The 24,267-nt window shown below is 35.1% G+C and overlaps 1 protein-coding gene across 1 annotated transcript in view; it reads left to right on the top strand.

Moving 5' to 3' along the window:
* Positions 1-23,198, top strand: part of TRIP11 (thyroid hormone receptor interactor 11) — a 28,109-nt gene extending 4,911 nt beyond the window's left edge. Inside the window, exons 4-20 of the mRNA XM_066551899.1 lie at positions 206-481; positions 1,292-1,360; positions 2,069-2,234; positions 4,105-4,467; positions 5,138-5,178; positions 6,051-6,254; positions 7,249-10,278; positions 10,488-10,628; positions 10,841-11,034; positions 11,985-12,148; positions 12,472-12,575; positions 12,825-12,924; positions 16,610-16,691; positions 17,490-17,604; positions 18,201-18,323; positions 19,602-19,749; positions 21,093-23,198. Of these exons, the coding sequence (XP_066407996.1) occupies positions 206-481; positions 1,292-1,360; positions 2,069-2,234; positions 4,105-4,467; positions 5,138-5,178; positions 6,051-6,254; positions 7,249-10,278; positions 10,488-10,628; positions 10,841-11,034; positions 11,985-12,148; positions 12,472-12,575; positions 12,825-12,924; positions 16,610-16,691; positions 17,490-17,604; positions 18,201-18,323; positions 19,602-19,749; positions 21,093-21,301 (5,529 nt within the window). The 3' untranslated portion in view covers positions 21,302-23,198. The remainder of the gene's footprint in view (positions 1-205; positions 482-1,291; positions 1,361-2,068; positions 2,235-4,104; positions 4,468-5,137; positions 5,179-6,050; positions 6,255-7,248; positions 10,279-10,487; positions 10,629-10,840; positions 11,035-11,984; positions 12,149-12,471; positions 12,576-12,824; positions 12,925-16,609; positions 16,692-17,489; positions 17,605-18,200; positions 18,324-19,601; positions 19,750-21,092) is intronic.
* Positions 23,199-24,267: the final 1,069 nt, after the last annotated feature.

The following is a 24,267-nucleotide window of genomic DNA, read 5'->3' as shown; positions in this document are numbered from 1 at the left end:
ACTTCATAGCACTTGAGCTCAGGTTGGTTTTTCTTTCTCCATTATGAGAATATTTGGAGGTTTTTTTCATTTTTTTAGTGAAAGTGATCAGTTATTTGTGATGGGAGTGTTGTTTGGTTCACATTTCATAAGGCCACAAAGGGTAAAGTAGAGTGTATTTTCATGTTCTTTTATTCAAACAATGCATTTTATTTTGTATATCCAGGTGGAAATCAGCCATCTAAAAGCCAGACAGAATGCACTACAGGAACAACTGCAGAAAGTACAGACAGCTGCTCAGACTGCTCAGTTGGGAGCTGGTGTTTTGCCAGCAGCCACTGCATCAGCCTCCTATGTTCCAGAGGTCAGACATTCCTCAGGTTTTGAAGGAGATGACATGGATTTTGGAGATATAATCTGGTCACAACAAGAAATAAACAGATTGTCCAATGAAGTTTCCAGGCTTGAATCAGAGGTTGACCACTGGAAGCAGATTGCAGTGGTGAGTGGTTTCTCTTTCACACTGCCCTTCTCTCTCCCCTCCAAATTATTGCTTTCATTGCATTTGGTGGATTTTTGAAAGTTCATGCTGAAAAATTTCATGTTGTGATGGAAAAGCTGAAACCTTTTTTGCTGTCGCATCACTAAGGACACATTCAGTGACTAACTTCCAAATGCTTTTTTGCTATGCTTTTGTGCATGATTTGTCAAGTTAGGTAAAAGATTTCATGAACATTCACCTAGAATGCTACTTCAGGGTTTCATTGTTGTTCAGCCTTTCAAAAACATACTTCCCTTCCTCTTGGCTATCTTACTAATTTTTATTGGTAGCACAGTACTGTTCAAAGTAGTGGTTGGATAATTGGATGCTTTTATACTTCCTCTTCTCCCAGTCCTTGATATGTCAGTTATAATTCATGGTCTGTTGAGACAAATATAAATATAATCTTTCAAGCTGCTGCTGATGTGAGTTACCATTTCTCAGGTATAGCCTGATTTCAGAGATATACTTTTCCCATGTGAAAATACTCAAAACTAAACAACCCTCTTGTCCTACTATGAGCAATTACACCCTCACTCCAAATTTTTACCCATTATATGTAGTAATGTAATAATAAAAATCCATGAAAAATTAAAATGTTTCCATTAAAATGTATTTTTTTAAAAATCAGAATTACAGTGGATTTTTATTTTGCTGCATGTTAGCTTTGTTGTTTTCTACTTTTGAGTATCAATAGAGGAACCACTTTGATAAAAAAATACATATATTTATCACATTTTTCATATGGATATATGGTTTGGGTTTTTTTAGTCTTCCAAAGTGCAAGGCACAAATGATGCTGAACAAAGTGAAATATGCAAACTACAAAATGTTGTTAAGGTAAGATGACAAACTAATCTTCTTGTGCCTTACTCTTCATGGTTTTGTGTATGGTGTAAATGGTGTATGGTTTTGCACATGACTTGTAAATATTTTAACTAACACTATTATAACAATATTAAAAATGCATGGGGGCATGTAGTAGCATAGCAACCCTTCAGTCAGCAGTACAATATTTTAAAACAGTTACTCTGAGAAAGGGTGTTTGTATGATTTGATAATTACAGTATGTTAGCTTGAAACGGTGACATTAGTATTTACAAGGGCAAATCACTTGTGAACTGTTGATCAGTTATGAAACTGGATTTTAGATACACAGAATATTTTCTCCCTTCTCAGAAACATGTTGCCTTTTGTTGTTGAAGGTATAAAATATAGATTTTACATGTCATCCTTGAAAGTTACTAAAAGTGCATTCTAGTGTATCCACTTTGTATGTAAGACTTGTAATTGATTTACATTAGTTTAGTATTTGCTCTTGTGGAGAACATACTATTTGTGTAAACATATTTTTTAAAGGAATTTCTTTCCATGTGCTTAAAAAATCCCAATCAACAAAGATCAAATAACCTGACTTCTGTGAGAAATCCTTCAATAAATCATTGAATTAGACTGGGGGAAACTTCTTTCTTTTGTATTGTCCTATTTCTTACATAAGAAGACACTGTGCTGTATTTTGCCATTTTGTTTCTCTAATGATATTTTTAGGAGCTCAAACAGAATTTAAGTCAAGAAATAGATGAACATCAGCATGAGCTGTCAGTACTGCAGGATGCCCACAGACAGAAGTTAGTAGAGTTAAGTCGTCGACACCGAGAAGAGCTGCGTGAATATGAAGAGCGAATTGAAGAACTTGAGAATCGGTTACAGCAAGGTCTCTCTTACCACGTGCTTTCTGTTTAATTTTATGTGGGGTGAATTTGGATTAAAATGCTGAATGTGCATGTAGCAGTACAATATAGATCAAATACATCATGTTTAGAATTTAAATTTCAATTTCAGTTCAGTTTCATATTTAAGACATGTGTCCCATATCTTTTATTCACTCTGGTTGGCTTGAGCACTGGAATGATAGCATTTCATCTGTGGAATGTATCATTCTGGAGGGTCGTTTTGCATACATACCAATTGTTGTGATTTGAATTTTGCACTTTCTGGGTTGGTTTTTTAACTTAAACTGAATGTAGGTAGGGATAAGACATACCGAATTGAAGATAACAAAGTAACAGGGTAAAAAAATAACTTTTATGAGAAGTACTGTGTGCCAGTTGGATTACTTGACAAAAGCCCAAAGATTGGGTGGTGAGACAGTGGAACAAGTTGCCTAGAGAAGCTGTGGATGCCTCATTTCTGGAAATGTTTGTGGCCAGATTGGATAGGACCTTGAACAACCTGATCTAGTGGGTGGCATTCCTGCCCATGATGATGCAGGTGTTGAAACGAGATGTTCTAAAGGCCCTTCCAACCCAAACTGTGCTGTGATTCTATCATTGCCATAAGGGCCACACCTTAGTGTGTGGTATAACTATAATGTAGAAGCTCAGTAGTTCCCTCAAATAACTTTTTGTTGCCTTGTAAGTATTTTATCCTCCTTAAATATAGTAATGCCAGTTGGGTTTCCTCAAGAGGCTTCCTTGCACAAATACATAAGCTTTGCCTGTAAACCTCTATATTCACCTGGTAAAACTTGGACTTCAAGAGAGTATATACTCTCCTTTTGGAACAAGAGATCTATTCCCTTCTTGGAAAGAAGGGAAGATTTGTTTTTTTTTTTACAGCTTCTCTAACTTTAAAGGTAGCACTGCTAGGGAATTTATTCCTTAAAATCAGATGCCTGTTAAGATGTAATATGTTTTTTCACTTCACATACATACACCAGCAGGACTAATTTAAGGAAGTTGAAGGCAGAAGTCCCTTATCTTTTACATCACCACTTATCTGCAAAATAAATACTGTTAGTGGCTTTTGAAGAACTAGAATATTTTATCTTTTTGTTTTGGTCACTCTGTCTGACAACATAATAGGGACTAGGGCAGGGTCAAGTGTTGGAACTGACACAGAAGTGAATTCACAAGTAGTGTGCTTTCATTTAACTTTTTTTCCCTGCACTCTTCTGATGATGCCTTTTTGTACTCTCTAACTTATCTGGAATTATAGAAGATTGTACAGAAATATGAATGTCAGTATAGTATGAGAGTACGATGGATCTTTAAAAAGGTTAATTTTGAAAAATGTTTTTCTTCAGTTGAAAACCTTTGTGCATCATTTAGCAAGTTATTTGGAGCAAATTTTTCTCTGTAACAACTATTTGGCAAACCTTTGAAATGTAATTAAATTATAAATGGATTTTGCATCAATCTTAATTAGGTGGGATTTGATAAATTATTCTTAGAAAATTGAGAGATTCCAAATCCTGATAAATTAGATTGTCATCTCCTCACCAAGAGAGGTGGGGATCAAGTATATTTTAATTAAATTGCAAACAAAATGTCTTGCAACACTAATATTTAAAGTTATTTTGAGCCACGCATGTGAAAGTATTCAAAAAGCTCCTTGTCCTACCCGTAATATGTATAGCACAGCTCCAAATGTTAAACCTATTTAACCAAGCTTTCTGTTGATGATGACCATGTCTTTGTTTTAGTCTATCTCCCTCTGTCAGGAGAAGAGGTGAAAGAAGATAAGTACAAGATCTAGAGTGATGGTTTTGGTTAATAATGCAAATAATCTCTTTTGTCTTTTAGATGGTGTGAGCACTGATGCTGTGGATGACCCTAAAATTACTGAACAGAAAAAAAAAGCTCAGAGTCCAGATGGAGGACAGGTGGAAGAGTTGCAGGTTGTAAAGGACCTAGAGGAAGAAATAAGAAAATTAAATCACAAATTATCTTCTGCCAAAGCAGAAAACAAAAATCTTCTGAAAGAGCAAGAATTTGCAAAGCTAGAAAAAATCCAAATAGCACAAGATTATGAAAAGCTTAAATCTGACTTTGATGCGCTTCAAAGGTCTGTGGCAGAGCAAGATGCTCTCCTGAAAGAACAGAAGCAGCTCCAATCAAAGACATCACTACCACAAGATGTTGTCAGCCTACAGCAAGCATTGTTAGGTACTATGATTTTTTTATTATTATTATGGTTTTTTTAGTATATTTTTACAAGTTTTCACTTCTAAAACTCAAAATTTGATTTTTTAATTTAAAACTGAATATGCACCTTTAAAGTATTGCTGTTTTAGAAAAGCATTGTCCATTGAAGTAAGATGAAACAGAAAAGAGAATCCTATTAGGACTAATGTGGTTGTCATAGGGGCTTCTGATTAGGGAAGTAATCATGTCTGCCAACTGTTTGGTAGGGGTTTTTGTCTTTAAGTTAGCCTCAATAGAAGTTGTTTGTTTAAATTCAAAAAGTACATTTTTTTGTGTGTATGTATAAATATACTCAGTTGCTACTATCTTCTCCTTAAGGAAACACTAACATACCTGTTTAAAAAACATATCTGTAGGTAGAAAATACTTTAATATTTCATAACTGATGAACTCTAGTGCCAAAGTCCCCCTAATATGGGCTGAGTTGTGAGAGTAATACTCTGCTTTGAGGTGTGGTGACTGATGGTATGTTTGAGTCCTCTATGGCACTGATGCTTGTCATCACAAAATGCTGTGAAACTATTCTCTTTGGAGCAGCAGAGTTCTATTTGGGCAAGGTGGAAGAATGTTTTTGTTTTATTGTTGTTTGAAAAGTAGTAAATTACCTATTTGATTTCATTTTCCTTTATAGAAGCAGAAAATGAAATAGCAAGACTTTCCAGTTTAAATCAGGTAAAGCAATTTCTAAATTGGTTTTTTGTTTTGTTGTTTTTTTTAACGTTTGCATTTCTACATAAATAACAATGTAATATAAAAAGAAATAATTGTAGTTGAATTCTGTAATTATATGTGGAATTTATGGAAACAATGCATTTTTGCTTGTGAAACTCCACAGTGTATTCTATTAGGAAAAGCATTCAAGTTCTACCCATCTCATTATTGCCTAGAAAGCTATAACACACATTTTCAAAGTACTAATAGCATATTCTGTAAAATATGTCATTTTTCACTTCTGCTTTAGCATGTTTCAGTTTTGGCACTTTCCAGTTGTGAAATATTTCTCTTCTGTGTAGTGCTCATAATAATACTGCCTTCCATCTTACTGATGAAGTGAGGCAGTGGAACATATCACACCGTTAGTTCTTGGTGGTGTTGTCTTGGTCCTTTATGAGCTCTCAGACTTGAGAGATTTAGTTTATTTTACTTTGTATCCATTAGTATTTTTCAACTGAGTATTTCTGTGTTTTGCATGCACTCAAGAGTTCCCATAGCATTGTTCATAATGATGTTGTTTAGATGCCCTTGATTAAAACTTCTGTCCCACCATGCAGCCTGCTGTGTTTGGGGTGGCTCTTGCAGTTGTTAGTTTATCCCAGCTGTCGGTCCATACCTCAGAGGTGGATATAACTTCTTACCATACCATGCTTTTTGTGCAGAAGTTTATGCAGTGATGAAGAAATAAATATGTATGTATGAATGGTAGAGAGAAATACTTCCCAGCAAAAAATTTTTACTGGGGTAGTATTTATGCAGGCTTAGCGATTCTAATGTAATTTCAGCTAGATAAAGTCTGATATTTACAATTTTTTTTTTTTTATTTTGAGGGACTTGAGAAGGAACTGGCAAGTGCACAACATAAACATGAGAATATTCTTTCTTCGAATACAGAGGATCAGAATTCAGAAATAAATCAGTTAAGACAAGATTTGGAAAGGAAAAAACATGAATTAGATGAAAGTGTTGCAGAAAGAGAAACATTAATAGCAGAGTTGGAAGAACTAGACAAGCAGAATCAAGAAGCTACTCAGGTAATAAATACTGCAACTAATTACTGAACTGCTGAATAAATGTTTTGAATTCTGTGTATGTGTATTTGTCTTTTAAGTTGATCTTTGAACATAGATAGCAGGGAAATATAAGTTATCTTTTGAGGTCTAAAAACCAATACTTGGGGCCAGTATTTCTCTCTATCTACCATCTCAATGTGAAATTCAGAAGTGCAAGTAAAACCCACTTGTTATAGACCAAGATGAAATAACAGCGTGTCAGCTGTCCATAAGAGATGTTACTTTACGAAGTCCAATTAAATAGTCCCTGATTTTTCATTGCAACATTTCTGATGAAATTTATCTTGGTAATATTCTGATCTGTCTTAGGTAGTATGCATTACAATGATTTTTGAAACATTTTCTTTATAATTTTTAATTATGTTGAATATTTAAGTTACTTTATTGCAAGTTCTTTATAATATCAGCATTCATGAAATAAAAAAGTCACCAATTATATATAATTATACCTCTTGGTCAGAGTTCCAGTATATTTGACCTGAAATTTGAGCTACAAGCCATGTGTTTTCAATTTTATTGATTTACCAATGAATCACCTATGAAATTAATCCAAAGTTGAAACAAAAAGTTGAAAATAGAATATACAGGTAACTTAAATGTAATGCTACCCTTTTTTTAGCAATAGATGTTTGCTGAATTCCAAATGTCTTGACAAATTCTGACAGTTCTTTTTTTTAAACAGGTCTTTTTTTATTTCTTCATTTAGGTAGTTATGATTCTTTTAGGGGTGGTGGTTTTTTTTTTTTTCTTTTTTTGTTGGGAAATGTAATCTGTTCTTATTTGATATTTGGTTTTAATTAATTTAGCATTGACTAGTTGATCCTACTTAGGTTGGCAACTAAGAAACATTGTTTTCCTCTCAATTTTTTTATTGTTTAGAGGATAGACATGAATGAAATGCATAGTTCAGCTGCTTTTGCTACCCTAATGAATTCTGTTTTGTGTTCATTTCTAGCATATGATTACACTGAAAGAGCAGCTGTCGAAGCAACACACAGAAACTGATAGTATCATCAAACAGCTGAAGCTTGACATAGATTGTGAAAGAAAGAAGGTATCAGAATTAGAAACTGAGAAGATGAAAGCTTTTAAAGAGTTAGATAGTCAGAAAGAAAAACTAAGCCACTGTTCATATGCACTTAATGATTTGCATATAACTAAGCAGCAGCTACAAGACAATATTAAAGATCTTCAGGAACAATTAAGGAAAGCCCAGGAGTGTAATTCGCATAGTAAAAAAGAAATTGAAGAGTTGCAGCAGAGACTAAAAGAAAGAGAGGAGGAACTTCATGTATCCTTGAGCAAGTTAACAGAAAAAAACAATGAGGAGTCTAACTACACTTGTCAAGATCTGATTCTGAAAGAAAGAGAAGTAGAAATTGCAAAACTACAGGAGGATGTTTCAGAAGGCAAACAAATAAATGCAGATCTACAGAAATCTCTGTCTAATCTCAGAATAGAAAATGGAAAGCTGATGGCAGCCATTGAAGAACTAAAACAGGAGTTAAGTGATGCCATTTCTGAGAAAAAGAAAGTTCATTTGGAAAAAGACACTCTTGTAGAGGCTTTGAAAATGGAAAAAAAGCAGTTAGAGAGTGAATTAAATGAGACAGAGAAGAGGCTTTTGGAACAGGCACGTAATTACCAGCAAACTATTGAAGATCTGTCAAAGGCGCGTAGTATGGATACCAGTGCCCTGCAGCTCGAACATGAGCGCCTGGTGAAGCTTCATCAAGAGAAAGACTTTAAGCTTGCTGAGCTTAAAAAGACTGTTGAGCAGATGGAGCTTGACCATCAAGAAACAAAAGAGATGTTGACTACTAGCTTAGGAGGACAAAAGCAGTTGACAGATCTCATAAAAGAGAAAGAGGTATTCATTGAAAAATACAAAAATCAAGCCTCACAGGTGAAGCAGGAACTTGAGGAATATATGAAAGTTTCAAAAAAGCAGGATGTCTTAAAACAGAATTTGGAGGAAAAAGACAGAAGTCTTGCAGTCATGAAGGAAGAAAATAATCATTTGAAAGAAGAAATTGAACGGCTAAAGGATCAGCAAAGTAGATCTACACCTGTGGTTGAGCCTAAAACTTTAGATATTATTATTGAACTTGAAAGTGAGGTAACACAGTTAAAAGTGATAAAGAATAATCTTGAAGAAGAAATAAAAGTTCACAAAAAAACAATAGAAGATCAGAATCAAGCAACAGTGAAACTTCAGCAGTCACTGCAGGAGCAGCGAAAGGAAATAGATGAGTCCAAATTGCAGTGTCAGCAAATGAATGTCACACATGAAAGACTCTTTTTAGAAAAAGATGAGGAAATCAAAAATTTGCAGAAAACAATTGAACAAATTAAAACTCAGTTGCACAAAGAGAGACAGATTATTCAGACTGATGCTTCTGATCTTTTTCAGGAAACCAAGGTTCAGACTCTTAATGGAGAAAATGGAAATGAAAAACATGACTTATCAAAAGCTGAAATTGAAAGACTGGTCAAAGGTATCAAAGAAAGAGAGATGGAGATTAAGCTGTTAAATGAAAAGAATGTTTCTCTAAGTCAGCGAATCGATCAGTTGTCTAAGGATGAAGTTGGTAAACTTACTCGGATCATTCAAGAGAAAGATTTAGAAATACAAGCTCTTAATGCTAGAGTTTCCTCAGCTTCCTACAGACAGGATGTTCTTTCCCTTCAGCAGCAGCTGCAAGCTTATGTACTGGAAAGAGAACAAGTACTAGCAGTTCTAAGTGAAAAGACAAGGGAGAACAGTCAGTTAAAAACAGAATATCGTAATATCATGGACATGGTCGCTGCTAAAGAAGCAGCTTTGGTGAGGTTGCAAGAGGAGAACCGAAGGTTATCCAGTAGATCTGACAACAGCAGTCAAGACATGTCTAGAGAAACTATTCAGAATCTGTCCCGTATCATTCGAGAAAAAGACATTGAAATCGATGCCCTAAGTCAAAAATGCCAAACCTTATTGACTGTCTTGCAGACATCCAGTACAGGTGCTGATAATGGGGCAGGGGGTGTGAACAGTAACCAGTTTGAGGAACTTCTGCAAGAACGTGATAAACTGAAACAGCAAGTAAAGAAAATGGAAGAGTGGAAACAACAAGTAATAACCACAGTCCAGAACATGCAGCATGAGTCAGCTCACCTCCAGGAAGAGTTGCACAGGCTGCAAGCACAAATTTCAGTTGAAAGTGATAGTACTTCAAGGCTGCAGGTAGATTATAATGGCTTGATTCAGAGTTATGAACAGAATGAGAAAAAGCTGAAAAGTTTTAGCCAGGAATTAGCACAAGTTCAACACAGCATAGGACAGCTTTATAACACTAAGGATCTTCTCCTGAGCAAACTGGATTTGGTAACACCATCTGTGGCAACAGCTGCTACCGTTTCACAGCTTTCAGGTGTTCAATGCAGTCCTCCTGAAGCACTTAATGAGGAATCTAAACTCCTTCAAAATGAGTTGGAACAACTGAAAAAAAAGTTACAAGAAAAAGATTCAACTATCAGGATTCTTCAGGAAAACAATCAGCGATTATCTGATTCTGTTGCTACAGCATCAGAGATTGAAAGAAAGAGTCAAGAAGGAACTGAATCAGAGATGAGACAGATCAAAGAAAAACATGATGTCTTACAGAAGTCACTAAGAGAAAAAGATATATTAATTAAATCTAAAAGTGATCAGTTACTTTCTGTGAGTGAAAATCTTAGTAACAAAGAAAATGAAAATGAGCTTTTGAAGCAAGCTGTAACTAATCTAAAAGAAAGAAATTTAATTTTAGAAATGGATATTCGAAAACTGAAAGAAGAAAATGAAAAAATAGTTACAAGGTGCAGGGAAAAAGAAACAGAATTCCGTGCACTTCAGGAGACTAATATGCAATTTTCAATGATGCTGAAAGAGAAAGAGTTTGAGTCTCACTCAATGAAGGAAAAAGCTCTTGCTTTTGAGAAGCTGTTGAAAGACAAAGAACAGGTATGTACATTCATACTTATGACCATCTCTTCAAACTAGACAAGTTCAAAGTAATATGCTTCCTGGATATTTTTCTGTGTTGCAAGGCCATAGATGTCCTGCCCTATTCCTTGTTAGATTAGTTGTATCTTTACACTCTTCCTGGCAAAGACTATGCCTCAGGTAAAATTGTTGGCCATGTTTGAAATATTTGTTTATGTCTTCAACAGGGCAAGACAGGAGAATTGAATCAGCTGTTAAATGAAGTTAAATCAATGCAGGAAAAGGCTGTTACTTTTCAGCAGGAGAGAGACCAAGTGATGGTAGCACTCAAACAGAAGCAAATGGAGAGTAGTGCCCTGCAGAGTGAGGTACCACCAAATAATTTATAGTTGCAAGAAATAAACGAGAAAATAATAAGAAATTGCATCAGTAATATTTTTTGGATTATTTTAGTAGCAGTCACTTGTTAAAAGCACTTAATACACTTGCAGTGTGCTTCAGTGGATACGTGTTACATTTTTTACTTAATTTTTTTTATATGAAGTGGCAGTCCAAGCAACTTAAGGTATGTTCTCCACAGGTGCAGCATTTGCATGAGAAGGAGCAGCGCCTAAATCAGGAACTGGAGAGGCTGAGGAATCACCTTTTGGAAATGGAAGACTCATACACCAGAGAGGCTTTAGCTGCAGAAGACAGAGAGGTCAAGCTAAGAAAAAAGGTTTTGATTTTGGAAGAAAAACTTGCATCTTCATCTACTGCAGTGGAGAATGCCAGGTAGTCTTAAATATCATAGTTAACTAAACTGGTACTGATGTCTCTATTATATTGAGCTGCTGTCCTGTAACATACTAAGCACTTGAAAAATCAAAAAGATACAAACTTTTGTAACTCAGAATCACGAGGGTGATTTGAAATAGACTTGGCTACTGTCAAGAATTTAATGTATTTTTCCTTTCAGTAACAACTGTTGAAACCTTACATCATCCACGGTGCTTAGAACTAGAAAAAAAAATCCTTAACCCATCAATTTAGCTGTGTGTTAAAGTTTGAAAGAGTCTTATTTTATATACTTCAATGCACAAATGTGCATTGTCTGTGACTGTCATGCCTTGTGAATTGCTTTAGAGACACTTACACATTTGTACTTTGTGCCTGATAACCATGGAAAGTATACACTGCTGAGAACTTCCTTCTTCATAGTGTAAACATTTAGAGCAAGATGCACTGAATTTCTCATGAGTAGCAGAATCTGGGAGGCTAGAATATCTTTGCACAATGGGAAATTAAGTGGAGCATTCAGTCATTAGTAAGTAGGAAGATACACTAAGTTCTTGAAGACTGGGCTTAAAAGTAAAAACTGGTAGAAAGATCTATTGATTCATAGTAATCAAAGCAGACAACTAGGAAGATAATAATTTTTTTAAATTTTTTTTAAGATGCTGTTATAATAATGAACAAAAAGTAGGATTTTTTAAAATGCATTTCAAACAAAAGAAGTTCATGAGGATTTTTTTCTTTGATTGTCAAAATTTTGTTGCCAGACTTCTTTTAAATCTCTTTTTAGGTTGGTTTTGTTTGTTTGTTTTTTAAAGAGGAATCGGGGGGAAAATACCATAATTTTTGTAAGTTGTGCTCAAAAATTTTGGTAAGATGTTTTTTGGTAGGATTTAATTTTCACTGTGATAATTTCTGTTATTTAAGTAATGTATCTTGTTTTCATTAAGTCATCAGGCTAGTCTGCAAGTTGAATCTTTGCAAGAGCAGTTAAACCTCGTTTCCAAGCAGAGAGATGAAACCATGCTGCAGCTGACCATCTCCCAGGACCAAGTGAAGCAGTATGCACTGTCTCTGGCCAACCTGCAGATGGTACTAGAGCAGTTCCAGCAGGGTAAGGTTTGTCAAGAAGTAGCAAAGATTGCAACAAGTATTTTGCAGCTGAATAGTTACCATATTTTGTTGCTTTTGAAGTATTAGTTACCTCGTTTCCTTTTTGATAGCTTGAACTTCAGAATCTCTTCTCTATTAAAAAACTTGAAAAAACCAATTCTGTGAAAACTATTGATCAATATCACATTTATGGAATTTGAATTCCACCTCTATCTCATAAAGACCAGATGATAATGCTGAGGTTTTGCAATTTCATATCCCAAGAAGAGTTATTTGTTGTAAATTAAGATAGTTTTGTTTTGGCTCTTATTTTTAATTCTTTAGAAGAAAAGGCTATGTATTCAGCAGAGCTGGAAAGACACCAAAAACAGAGTGCAGAATGGAAGAAGAAAGCAGAAAACCTAGAAGAAAAAGTTGTATCACTGCAGGTGGGCTGAATAATGAAATTGAACTTTGTGAAACTAGATTGTAATTCTTCACTGAGCAAGCAAAATAGCATTTTTCTGCTGACCCTCTATTTTCTGAGGGTGTTTACAATCCAGTTATTTGAAAGAACAAGTAATTGCAGTCTCTTCATCTGTTGTGAAAGATGTGTGTGGTATTAGGGTAATGTGATATTGATCTCTCTGCTTCTCTTTTTTTTTTTTCTTTTTTTCCCTTTCCTCCCCTCTATTTAGGAGAGTTTAGAAGAGGCAAATGCAGCTCTGGATGCAGCATCCAGGCTTACTGAGCAGCTTGACATCAAAGAGGAGCAGATTGAAGAACTTAAGAAAGAAGGTACATTTTTTTTATTTCTACTTAAAATATTTCAACAGCTGAGGAGATAATGTAGTATTCCTAGAAACTTACCAAAATTCATATCCTATGAGGGACTAATTCTGTGCCGCATTCTGAGGACTTTCTTGTTTATAAAGCAAATATGAAAAAGTATATTTACGTTCTGTTAGACATCTTTCTCAAACAGTAGAAAGTTTTTTGTAGAAGTTTTTTGGGTTTTGGGGGTTTTCCCTGTAAATACCAAGACACTTGATTTAGCTCTGTAAGTGTCTTTTTTAAAAGTTGGTGAAATGCCGAATGTTGTCAGATTTTCCAAAGTAGCTACCATATTTGACATAGATACAGGAGTACAGTGAGGTAAAGGTGTGCAGTTGGTAAGAGACATAGAGGCAGCAGCTCTTGCACAGATGTGACTGCCATCTCTGCTGGGTGCAGTAGTAACTCATGCTTTCAACATATGCAACTAATTATTGCTATTCCTTTTTAAATGATAATAAGTCTTACTCTTGTAATAAGTGATCTTTTCTTGAAGCATTCTTGCTTATGACAGATAGATGGTGTGAGATCTCATTTGAAAATCTTCAAGATTCCAGCAAGAGCTCTACAAAAAACAGTCTATTGCTTTTCTGCTACATATTTGAATATGTACTTACTTAAATTTACTTCTCTCCAAGTGCAATTTGATATCCAAGTGGGCATCATAGATGTGGTTCCTGAGTTCACATATGAATTTTATAGGCTCAATTAAATTTCAAGCTGCTACATAATGTACAACTACTGATCTGTTTTTGAATTGACTGATCTGTATGTCTATGTCTCACTACAGACATTCACAGCAAAAGTTCACAAACCCTGGATTGAAATTAACTTTGGCATAGGCAAATATTGCTCTTAAATGGGAAGTTCTTCATTACTGTTTATTTTCTTGTTAAAACCTTGCTTAAGAAAGCAGGAGGGGTTTAAACTCAGAGAGAAAACTAAGTATCAAGCAGTGTTGTATTGGCAAGCAATTTACTTGATAAAAAATTGAAATGGAATTGCTGCATAAAGGAAATAGCACTTTAATGTTGTTGTAGAGTAAATAATGACTTTTATAGAAAGAAAAAATAACACTTCGTATTCTCTATTTATACAAGAAAACATAAAATGTCTTATTGCAGATTGGCCAAATACATTCCCAGACACAGTTTTGTTAGCCAAATCTTTTGAAGGATTTCTTCATGAATTTTTTGGCAGAAGAAGTGATTTTAATGGAAAAGTATTAGATGTACCAGATGCAGTTTTCTGGATTGCCATAAATGGTTAACAAATTATTGGACACTGTAAATGTCTGGTTTACAGCAGTCCATGCTGAGTTCTGGCTCAGGACATTTTTGTTACTTAGTCTTTTCATACACCCCAAAAGTACATGTTTAAGTCCTTTTCAGCTGTAGGATTCTATTTTTGAGGGAAATGTTCTATTTAAAAAATATTTTTAAGATAAAGTTGCATAATCACTGTAGATGGGATATAGCTGTGTAGTGGTCCTGAAAAGTTCATCCTCTTTGATATAAATTTTCATTTAAATTATTAATGCTTTTCATTTTGTTTAAATTATTAATACTTTTGTTTTAAGATCCATCATAAAGGAATAAATGAAATTAATAAAAATTGAAAAAGCAACTCACAATTGTCTTGCTTTGTAGAGAAATAGCAACAGTGTAAAATTTAATTGAAATTTGTTTTCAAACGCTGCTTGTTTATCTTTTTGTGGCATTGGTAGTATAACTCTTTATTCCCTTCTGTTCTGTGGACATGCAAATAACAACTCACCTATGTATGCTCCTGCAGCTATATCATTCTATAATCATATTACCTATGTTTTCCTTCAAGTATTGGTGTCCTTTTTAACCATATTTACAAAATAGCATAATTTTAAGTAAATGTAAACGTTTAAACCATGAATTAATTCTCCTGTACCTCACCCTGGTGTGTTGAGAGAGAAGTGCTGAAGAGCAGTCACACTATTGGAATGGAATTTGATGCATATGGATGTAGTTGTTGCAAGATAGATTGTTGTATAGTACATGTTTTCCTTTAGTTTTAACTTGCTCTGAATGAGGAGCTTACTCTGTGTGTTCCTTGAATAAGAACTTTCCCAGCATGACATTAGGTTGTTCTATTTTGTACTCCTTAAAATTCATATTTGTGAAGTAAAATGTTTGCATAAAGATGTGGAGTACAGGAGAACAGGGCATATTAGGTTGCATCCATTTCACAGACTGGCTCTTTGATGTGTATACATATGAAATCTCTATGTGAATTCTCATGGAGTTAATTAATTAGTGTTAATTGAGAACCATGTTTTGTCAACGTAGTTGTGCCATGTACTTATTAAAGATTGAAAGCTGTGGAAATGAGCGGAATCCCTTTCCATGCACCACAGATTATTTCAAGGTTGTAAAAAATTCATAGAAGTCATTTTTCTTACAATGTTGAGGCTTTTTAGAAATTAACTATAAGATAGATGAAAGAAAAGTGTATCTTTTGTGGCTTTTTAATGAAGCATTTTTAACTAACATGAGCCCAAAAACTGTTAAAAACTAAGCTGACCAGCAGTTTTTCCAAAGGATTTGGAGGTAAGCATTACACCTCATAGGGAGAGAGGAGAAAAAGTTCATCCCATCTGCTTATATCTGTAATGTAGAGTTGGTCTTCACATGGACAGTCCATTTTACAGTATATTTGTCAGGTTTTTGTGTGTGAATAAGGCTTAATTGTACTTTTATTAGGCTTCAGAGGGAGTATGTTGCAGAACGCCAGTTTGGTGAGGAATGACACTTTTGCTGTCTTTCTGGTCTTAAGCCACCTCATACTCATTGACTTATAATTCTGGCCTACTTATTCAGCTTGCAGGCCATGATGCCTAACTGAAGTGTTTGCCATTTTTTTCTCAGTCTTTTTTTGGTTCATGATAGCATTTAATCTCTTCCATTCATGGTTTTGTTCCCAAAAGTAGGGGTAATCTTATGTAGGTCTGCCTCTCTTGCTAGTATACTGAATTTTGAAGCACAACACTGTTTCTATGGTGCATTAGTGTGTCCCAGCATGCTGTTTCCAGGTCTTGCATCAGACACAGGAGTGGGAAGGGTCCAAACAGAACAGGCAGACCGTCAACAAGCTCCTGATGTTGCTCTGCTAGCAAATAATGCATCTAGGAAACTTAAGAACTCCTTGGTGCTTCAAAGGAGCAACTTGATGGTAGAGTACACAGAATATCTGGGCTTGGATAATATTGGAGGTTATGGACAGAGATCAAAAAGACCTGATGCCACCATGGAATTTGGTCATTATGAAGAAGATTGCTACCAATCTTCAAGACTGAAGAAGATTCAGACCTTGCTGAAGAGTTTCTTTCTAGTTCTATATTATTTAGATAGAAAAGAGCAGTTCATCAAACCTTCTGCAATGGGTTTGTTTAATGTGTGGTCCTGTACTTTAACTTTGAGTATCATTCCTGAAATTTCAGCTTGTGGTTTCAAATAGCAATGACTTACTAAGTTGACACCTTTTTTAAAAAATCACATCAATTTTATGGTTTTGTTTTTTATTTAAAGGCACCATAGCAATATTTATGAAGGTATGTTTTACTGATCAATTTTGCAACAAAGTTTTTGTTTCTTTTGTTGTGACATTACATTTATAGGTGAGATCAGAAGAGAAATGTTAGAAGATATGCAAAATAAATTAATGAACCTTATGAACAGCACAGAAGGGAAAGTGGACAAGTAAGTCTTTAATGAAAGATTTGGTCAAAGATTTTGGTCTTTTTGGGTTTATTCCTCTCAATGTACAGATGTGGCACTCACAGTTGCAACTGTAGTAGAGGACTGTACTTCTGTATGTTGCCTTGTAATTACACTTTTATTATTTTGACATTTTTCAATTGCTTCCTGGTTGTAAATAGTCATTTTGATTAGTAAAACCAACAGATATGTGACTTTGGCTCACTGATGTGTTTGTTAAGCAGAAGTGCACTTCTGTAGCATCAGCTCTGCAAATGGAGATAAGAGTTCTTAATGAACATATTTTATAATGTTCAGGGTGTGAACAGCAGGCCTTTTCATGTGTCTGCATCACCTGGATGTCATGTAAATCTCTTCCTTGGTGCTTTTTTTTTTCTTTTCTACCCAGCAGAACTGGAACAGGGATAGGGCAGATGGGCTCCCCTGCCCCCTTCATTATGTCTTGGTTTGGCACTACACAGAGCTTTCTTTTTAAATACTCTGCTGAATCAAGATCTTAGAACAAGCATTTTCCCTGACTGTAGTATGTACATCCAAATTGCTCGTGTTACCATTCAGTTTCACCTCACTGCATACAATATTGCTAATACTGTCCAAATCCACGCTGTGTAAGAAATAACTTAGAGGAAATTGGTGAGGTACCCTTTAGTTATTTGTATTTGATGTGTTGATTTGTATTACTGTAAATTAGGGAAGAGTATGAGGAATAAATGCACCATTATTATGGTGTCAGCTGTTACACAATAGCAGCTTGTATAACTACCTTCTTTTATTCTGCAGGCTGTTGATGAGAAATCTCTTTATTGGACATTTTCATACTCCAAAAAACAAACGTCTTGAAGTGTTAAGGTTAATGGGAAGCATCTTGGGACTGAAAAAGGAGGAACTTGATCAGGTAATACTTTGCAGAAAACAAGGCACTTTTTTTTTCTTTTCCTTTTTTCTTTTCTCTTTTTCCTTTTTTTCTTTTTTTTTTCCAGTATCCTTATCTGAAAATAGAATGACTTGCTGCTGAACTAAATGTCCCTGCACATTTTGTGGGGAAAGTGTGTTTTTTCTTCTTTCATCCCATCTTTTTTTTAAGTGGGACTTTTTAATGTTTTTTTATATGATGATCTTAATCTTTTGATGATGTTGTTTTAATAGGGTAGATTTCATTTTGCTGAGGAATGCTGATGCAGAAAGGAAAGGATTTTGTGCTGTTGTGTAGAGTAGCTGTAATATATCAGTTACAGAAAAGTAAGCCTGTTATATATGTACCAGTAGTTATTACTGAAAAATGTGAGGCTTATGTTTTTAAATAAAGAGACAAGTTTTTAGACTGCCACCTTCTTGGGAGGTGGAGAATATGGTTTTGACAATAATAAATATTTGTATTTATCGCTGAGTGACACATTTTGTAGCATTACAGCTCGTATTAATTCACTTTCTTTTATGTGCTGCTTTATTTTTGTTGTTTCCTAACTTTGTTTTCCTTAAATACTTCTCTAGTTACTATCTGAAGAGCAAAGAGGAGTTACAAGATGGGTGACTGGCTGGCTTGGTGGAGGAGCTGGGTCAAAGAGTGTTCCCAGTACACCTTTGAGACCAACTCATCAGAACATTTTTAATAGTGTAAGAAATAATCATTCATTCTCTTGGTTTGAGTGGAAAAATGGGGAAGTTGCATATTAATGCCCATGTTGGGTTCATCAGTATATTGAGCTGCATTTACTGGTGCTGCTGGATCTTGCCTTAATTGTTTTGTGCAACTGCTTTGGCAAAAGGTTTTTTCCTGCACTAAGGAAATATTTCAACATTGAAAATGACACAGTGATAAATCTTGTCTTCTAATACAGAAGACAATTACTGTTACACTGGTTCCTGGCATCACTCTCTTACAGTATGGACTTCATCTTGCAAACTATGAATGCTGGAAGTTAAATGTATGTGAGAGTATGGAATTACACAATTCTCAACAGTATAGAATATGATGACATTGTATTTTGATGATTGTGTTCCCATATGTCCTTTAAATTTAAAATGAAAAGCTTTTTCAGCTGCTGCAGCTAATGCCTCTTATGTACAGCATATAAAACTGATATTTTAAGTTTTCAAATAGTTTAAAATAACAGATATCATAGCATGATCCACGGGAGCAGTTTATCTATGGAACTTTCCATTTTGCAGGCCAGTAAATAATGTACTCAAGGACCAAGCACTGAGGGATTGGGGTTTTTGGATTGACTGGTTTTTTGCTCAGTTGAGCTAGAAATATTGAGAATGGATCTCTGAAAATAATCTTGAACTGTAGGGGTTTGTTTTTTCTCCCTAAAATAGTTCAGGCACACAGGCTACTAAAGGACTGTGGTCTGATTAACTGTAGAAGTAAAAGAGAAAAATTAATGCTTTTGTGTGAATAGGACAGACTTTACTAAGCCAAATTTTATCTTGTCATGCTACCAACATCTTAATCATTCCATGCTTGCTTCCTTTATTTGAGATTCTTTATGAAATAAAGCATGCAGGGGCTTTAAGAGAAAAGATTGGGTTTTATGTGTTTCTGCAGGAGAGATTGGTTGAGTAAAGACTAAGGAGGTACTGTAATGTCAGTAATAGCATAGAATTCTTGAAATAACTGGCTTAAATGAATAATGGAACCATGGTAGAAGTATGTTTGTTATCTTTAGAGTTTATCAATTTTATATAAATGCCTCTTAGTGAGACAACAACAAAGAGTGTATTTTGAAAATAAATTTAATTGTCACTCACTGAGGACTGCTCAGTACTAAGTACAAGTAAAAAATTGATTGCAGGGCATGACAGCTTTTTATTTTATGTATATATGTATTTTTGACTTAGTGCTTTTCACCAGAGCATCAGTGAAATATAATAACTAGTAGCTTCTTATAGTCTTTTTCAGAACTGTTTGTGAAATTCCTTGAAACTGAATCCTGTCCAAGCCTTCCCCCACCCAAGCTCTCTGTTCATCACATGAAACCTTTAGGAGCAGCAGGAACTGGTAAAACTAGCAGTACTCCACCCAACAGTCAACTGCAAGGTAACATTCTAATCTTTACACAGAACATAAATAACTAAGGGTAGAATTTTCAAGGCGATTTTAATGCTTCTGTGCTTCCTCACTTGTAAATTAAGAACTTGATTTCTTCTCCCCAACCATGTCCTATTTTTGTCTTTTTTTTTTTATTCTTCTCCTGTCTCTACTTCCCATTGCATCTATACCTCACTTTCTAAACTCTCAATACAGAAGATTAGAGGAACCAAATTCTCTTTGATACCAGAAGGATTTAACAGCACCTGTTGGAGTCAAACAGTTGCTGTGTAGACAACTTGATACAGTGTAGCAGTGAACCCAGTCCTGATTTTCAGCATCCCTGTTGATCAGCTTGTGTTGAAGTGAGTGAGGAATGCAAGTAATGCAACTTTGCAGCATCTCTCTGGTGTGTAGAACCTGGTTGCTCAGAGAGAACCCAAACAAAATCAGTTAAATGTATGGCCTGGTATGAAATCTCTGTAAGCTGTGCAGAAGTGTTGACTTTTTCTAAGACAGAGAACAGTTCAGCTTATATTACACATGTTAAATTAATGAACTTTTGTCTTAAATAATTTAAAATTCAAATCCTCAGTTTAGCTAGTCCAGCTTGGACCTAACTTTTTACAAGCGTTTAAGACTTCACCTTAATATAGGCCTGCTGGTTTGCAGAAGCTTGCTTGGTTTGAAACTTAGCTGTAAACTCAAAAGAAAATTAAAACAAAAAGCCTTGAATGCCAAACCCCTACATATTATATGTATGTACAGAGATAGAGAGAGATGCTAAAAAACCCTCTTTCAATCCACCTAAAGTAGTTGATTGTTACAAAGTGCTTTTTATTTATGGGGGTCTTCTTGGAGCTGACCCTGGGAAAGCTGTGTCATGTGTTGGGAAACCTTCTTGTGCTCTGCATTGTAGTGCATGTGCCCTTACACCTCTGCACAGTGCTGGAGTCAATGTGACAGATACTTCATGTCTGGCACTGCACATGTGAAGTGAACTGCAAAGGGTGTTCATGTTGCCTGTCAGATGTGCATGTTTTCTTGGGTGGCTTGAGCTGTTACAGAGTTTTGGTGGTGGACTTGGCATTGCTGGATTAACAGTTGGACTTGATTTTAAGAGTCTTCTCCAACCTAAAGGATTCTATGGTTCTATGGGACTAGTCAGAGACAATAAGTCTTTGAAGGTGTCTACAGTCCATGGCTAGGAGATTTTCAAGGACTTACATGTTGCAGAAGTAATAGGCAGTTTTAGAACGTGTCTCCGAACAAATGCTGAAAAACTGGATAGATTTAGGAATGCTTTTTAACAGAGTGTTTTCATTTTTGGTTTGGGTTTTTCTATATTCCAGATTCTCCAGTCTCAGGAATGGGTAGAAGACCAGATGCAAATCCATTTTTAGCACCTCGATCTGCAGCAGTGCCTCTCATAACACCAGCTAGTAGTTCTGGACATCTGCTTATGAAACCTATTTCTGATGCATTGCCTACTTTTACACCACTGCCAGTGTCCCCTGATGCCAGTGCTGGTGCTGTATTAAAAGACCTCCTAAAACAATAGATGACCTTGTATCAGTACTATGATAGCACTTTAAGGAAAATGAGAACACTATGTTGTATATAATTTACCACAATGAGGCCTTCTGTAAAAAGTCATGTATTTGATTGCAATTGTACCTTGCTTTTCTTGTACTTACAAACTTATCAGTGCTTCAGAAATTCTAATGGTGGAATGAATAATTGCCTCCTGTATAGCAGGCATTCATTTTGGGTGTGGGTTAAATATTTAACTGAGAAAAAAATCTGTCTTGTTGCTAGATTGTCACAAGACAAATTAAAGGATTTTTAAACCTTAGGTATACTGGGTTATTTCAGATATGCATAGATAGCATTAACTCTTTGGTGTTGAAATTTGTTTTTCCGTTAAAATGATCTGCCATCTACGTTCAAGAACCAGACTAAAAAAATAAATTAAACGCCCAATTAACAGTGTTTATTTAATGTACTTTTGGACATGTATCTCTTATTTCCAAGTTTGATTGCATTTGGGGGCAATTTGAGGCACATTAATCTCTTTGCACAATGATTTGGTTTGCCCCCCCCAGACTGAGAGCTGCTTTCAGCAGTCAAACCCATCAACACCAAGGAGTTAACTATGGAAGTGAGGCTTCACATCCATGTGAAGAATGGGTAATTTAGCAGATGATACATTCACATATATATATAAAGACACTATGCTCTAATGGTCCAAGGTGTATATATGAGAGAATTTTTATCTTGCAAGATTTTGTAGATCCAAATATAGACTTAAAGCTTGAACACATGTATAGAATTAAAAGGGAGGAAGGTGCTTGCTTATCTCAAATGTGTAAATAGGTCTTTGTACAACCAAGGCCAAAGTCAATTATTCTGTAAATTTTGCTGTGATAACTTGTACACTTTGTTTAACAGGTAAAGAATGAAGTTGCATACTAAAGAATAAGAGTCATCCTCATAGTGAATCGGAGATAAAACATCTTCAGTTTAAAATGTGTCATTTCTATGTCTTTTTATATGTCTCTCCTTGTTAAGTCAGTGTTAAGATAACTGTTGTGCAAGTTCTATATTAGAACTGTCAACCTTCTTCATTTTCATTAAGATTCTGGATAAAATTGTTGCAAGAGTTATATTTAAATAAAACAAATTAGTGAACTTGTACAGAATCAACCAAAATAATGCAAGAAATCTTTGCATTTATTTATATAGAGGTCATATAGTGAATTTCATTTATTGCCTTGAAACCTTGGAAAGGTTTTTTATTTGCTGTACTTACTTTAAGAGCTGTTTGAATCCCTTTTCTCCAGTATAGTAGTGTTTCATGGAAAACTTAGCAAATTTGTAACTGGATTGACCTACCATATTGGATTTTGATTTTAAATTTTTTACCCAATTATGGACAGTTTGGCAGTTTGATTTCTGAAAAGACAGCAGCCACATATTTACCAAAGTAAATTTTGTGTTATGTAGTAAATGTAATGAGAATCTCAAATTACCTCAGCTGAGAATATTGCAGTTAGATACTTCAAATGTACATCTTCATTTAAACTGGACTGGAACAGCTATTTTTTTTTCTATATAGCAATTATAAAGAAAAGTGAAATCAGATGGCTTCTGTGCAATCTCTCTTGGTCTTGTAGTCATGTCTGTTTAATGATACATAGCTGCTTCGCAATAAAATTGCCTTTTGGTGAGCCAAAGCAGAAGGAAATGGTTAGTTTTTAAAAATTATGTGACTTACGTGTTGTAAATTACAAATGGAGTCATGCTGCTCACAATTCTCTGAAGATACTAACTGTGCAGTTCTTAACTTTTTTAATGCATTTTTTTCTTCTTTTAACTGCAGAGAACTTAATATGTACACATTTCTCTTTCAGGAAGCTTTCTAAATTGCAATAAAGAAAACATAGTAAGACCATTTATTTCTGCATGCTGTAAATCAGTTCTGTTTATACACTAAGCCATGAGTTTGAGGAGGGAAATCTAATACCAAGCAGAGGTGCTGAAGAACTTCAGAGTTCCTCATTAAGCTCCTTGATGGAGACAAAAATCTTCTACAGCAGAGATACAAAAGGCTTCAGTCCTTAAGTCCTAGAAGGTGAGCTCTGTTGAACTATGGAGAAAATCCTCATGGCTTAGAGGCTTCTTTTCTAGGGCTCATTCTACAGGGATATTGGTGAGGTTTGATGCTGGGTTACAAATCACCTGGGCTCTGTGTTCCAGGCAAGTACTTTTGTGCAGAAAAATATAGAACAACTTCATTATTTTGTTTCTTTCTTCCTTCTGTGAATGTTTCACAGACCATTACAAACATTCAAGCTTTGTTTTCATTGAATGATTAGTAGATATATTTTTTCCTCTAATTTTTCTTCTGTGTTGACTTTGTTCTTGATAACCGTTCCATATATAGTTGCCTTACCAGTTTCCCACATGAACATACGTGACTCATGTAGTCTGTCCTGTTGATTGTGTGGGTTTTTCACACAGCAGCATGAGGAAAAAAAATCTTTGGAATTTATGAACAAGGTGCAGCAGCTGAAATTTTTCATTCTTTCATTTAACGTAATTGTTTTCTGTGGCTTTTGCAATGAGAAAAAGGTGTCTGATTCTCCTAGTTTTGGTCTAACAAGCTGTCAGTTATCTTTAGTTGTAAGGTTACAAAATTCTAGTAATAGATTTATTTTGCAAGCTTGATGTAAGGGGGGAAAAATGAAGGTTAGGGTTTTCCATTCTTCTCTTTAGACTTCCTAATTTTTTTGCTGTTCTTTGCTTATCCCACATTCCATGCACAGAGAAGGAAATAACTGCTTGATCTTTCTAGTTGCCACTGTAAAGGAATGCACAGTGTGGGGTTTGGGGGTTTTTAAACTTTCCTGCATCACACCAGCCAGTCACCACAATAGAAATTCACACATTGTAAGGACCAGTGTAGAAATAACTGCGTTTTTTACCAAGTGCCAGTCCCCTGCATTTTATTATTGTTTCTTTTTG

This window comes from Molothrus aeneus, chromosome 6, assembly GCF_037042795.1.
Source record: "Molothrus aeneus isolate 106 chromosome 6, BPBGC_Maene_1.0, whole genome shotgun sequence".
NCBI lineage: Eukaryota > Metazoa > Chordata > Aves > Passeriformes > Icteridae > Molothrus > Molothrus aeneus.
The sequence above is the reverse complement of the archived record's forward strand: the minus strand, read 5'-3'. Positions and strand labels throughout refer to the sequence as shown.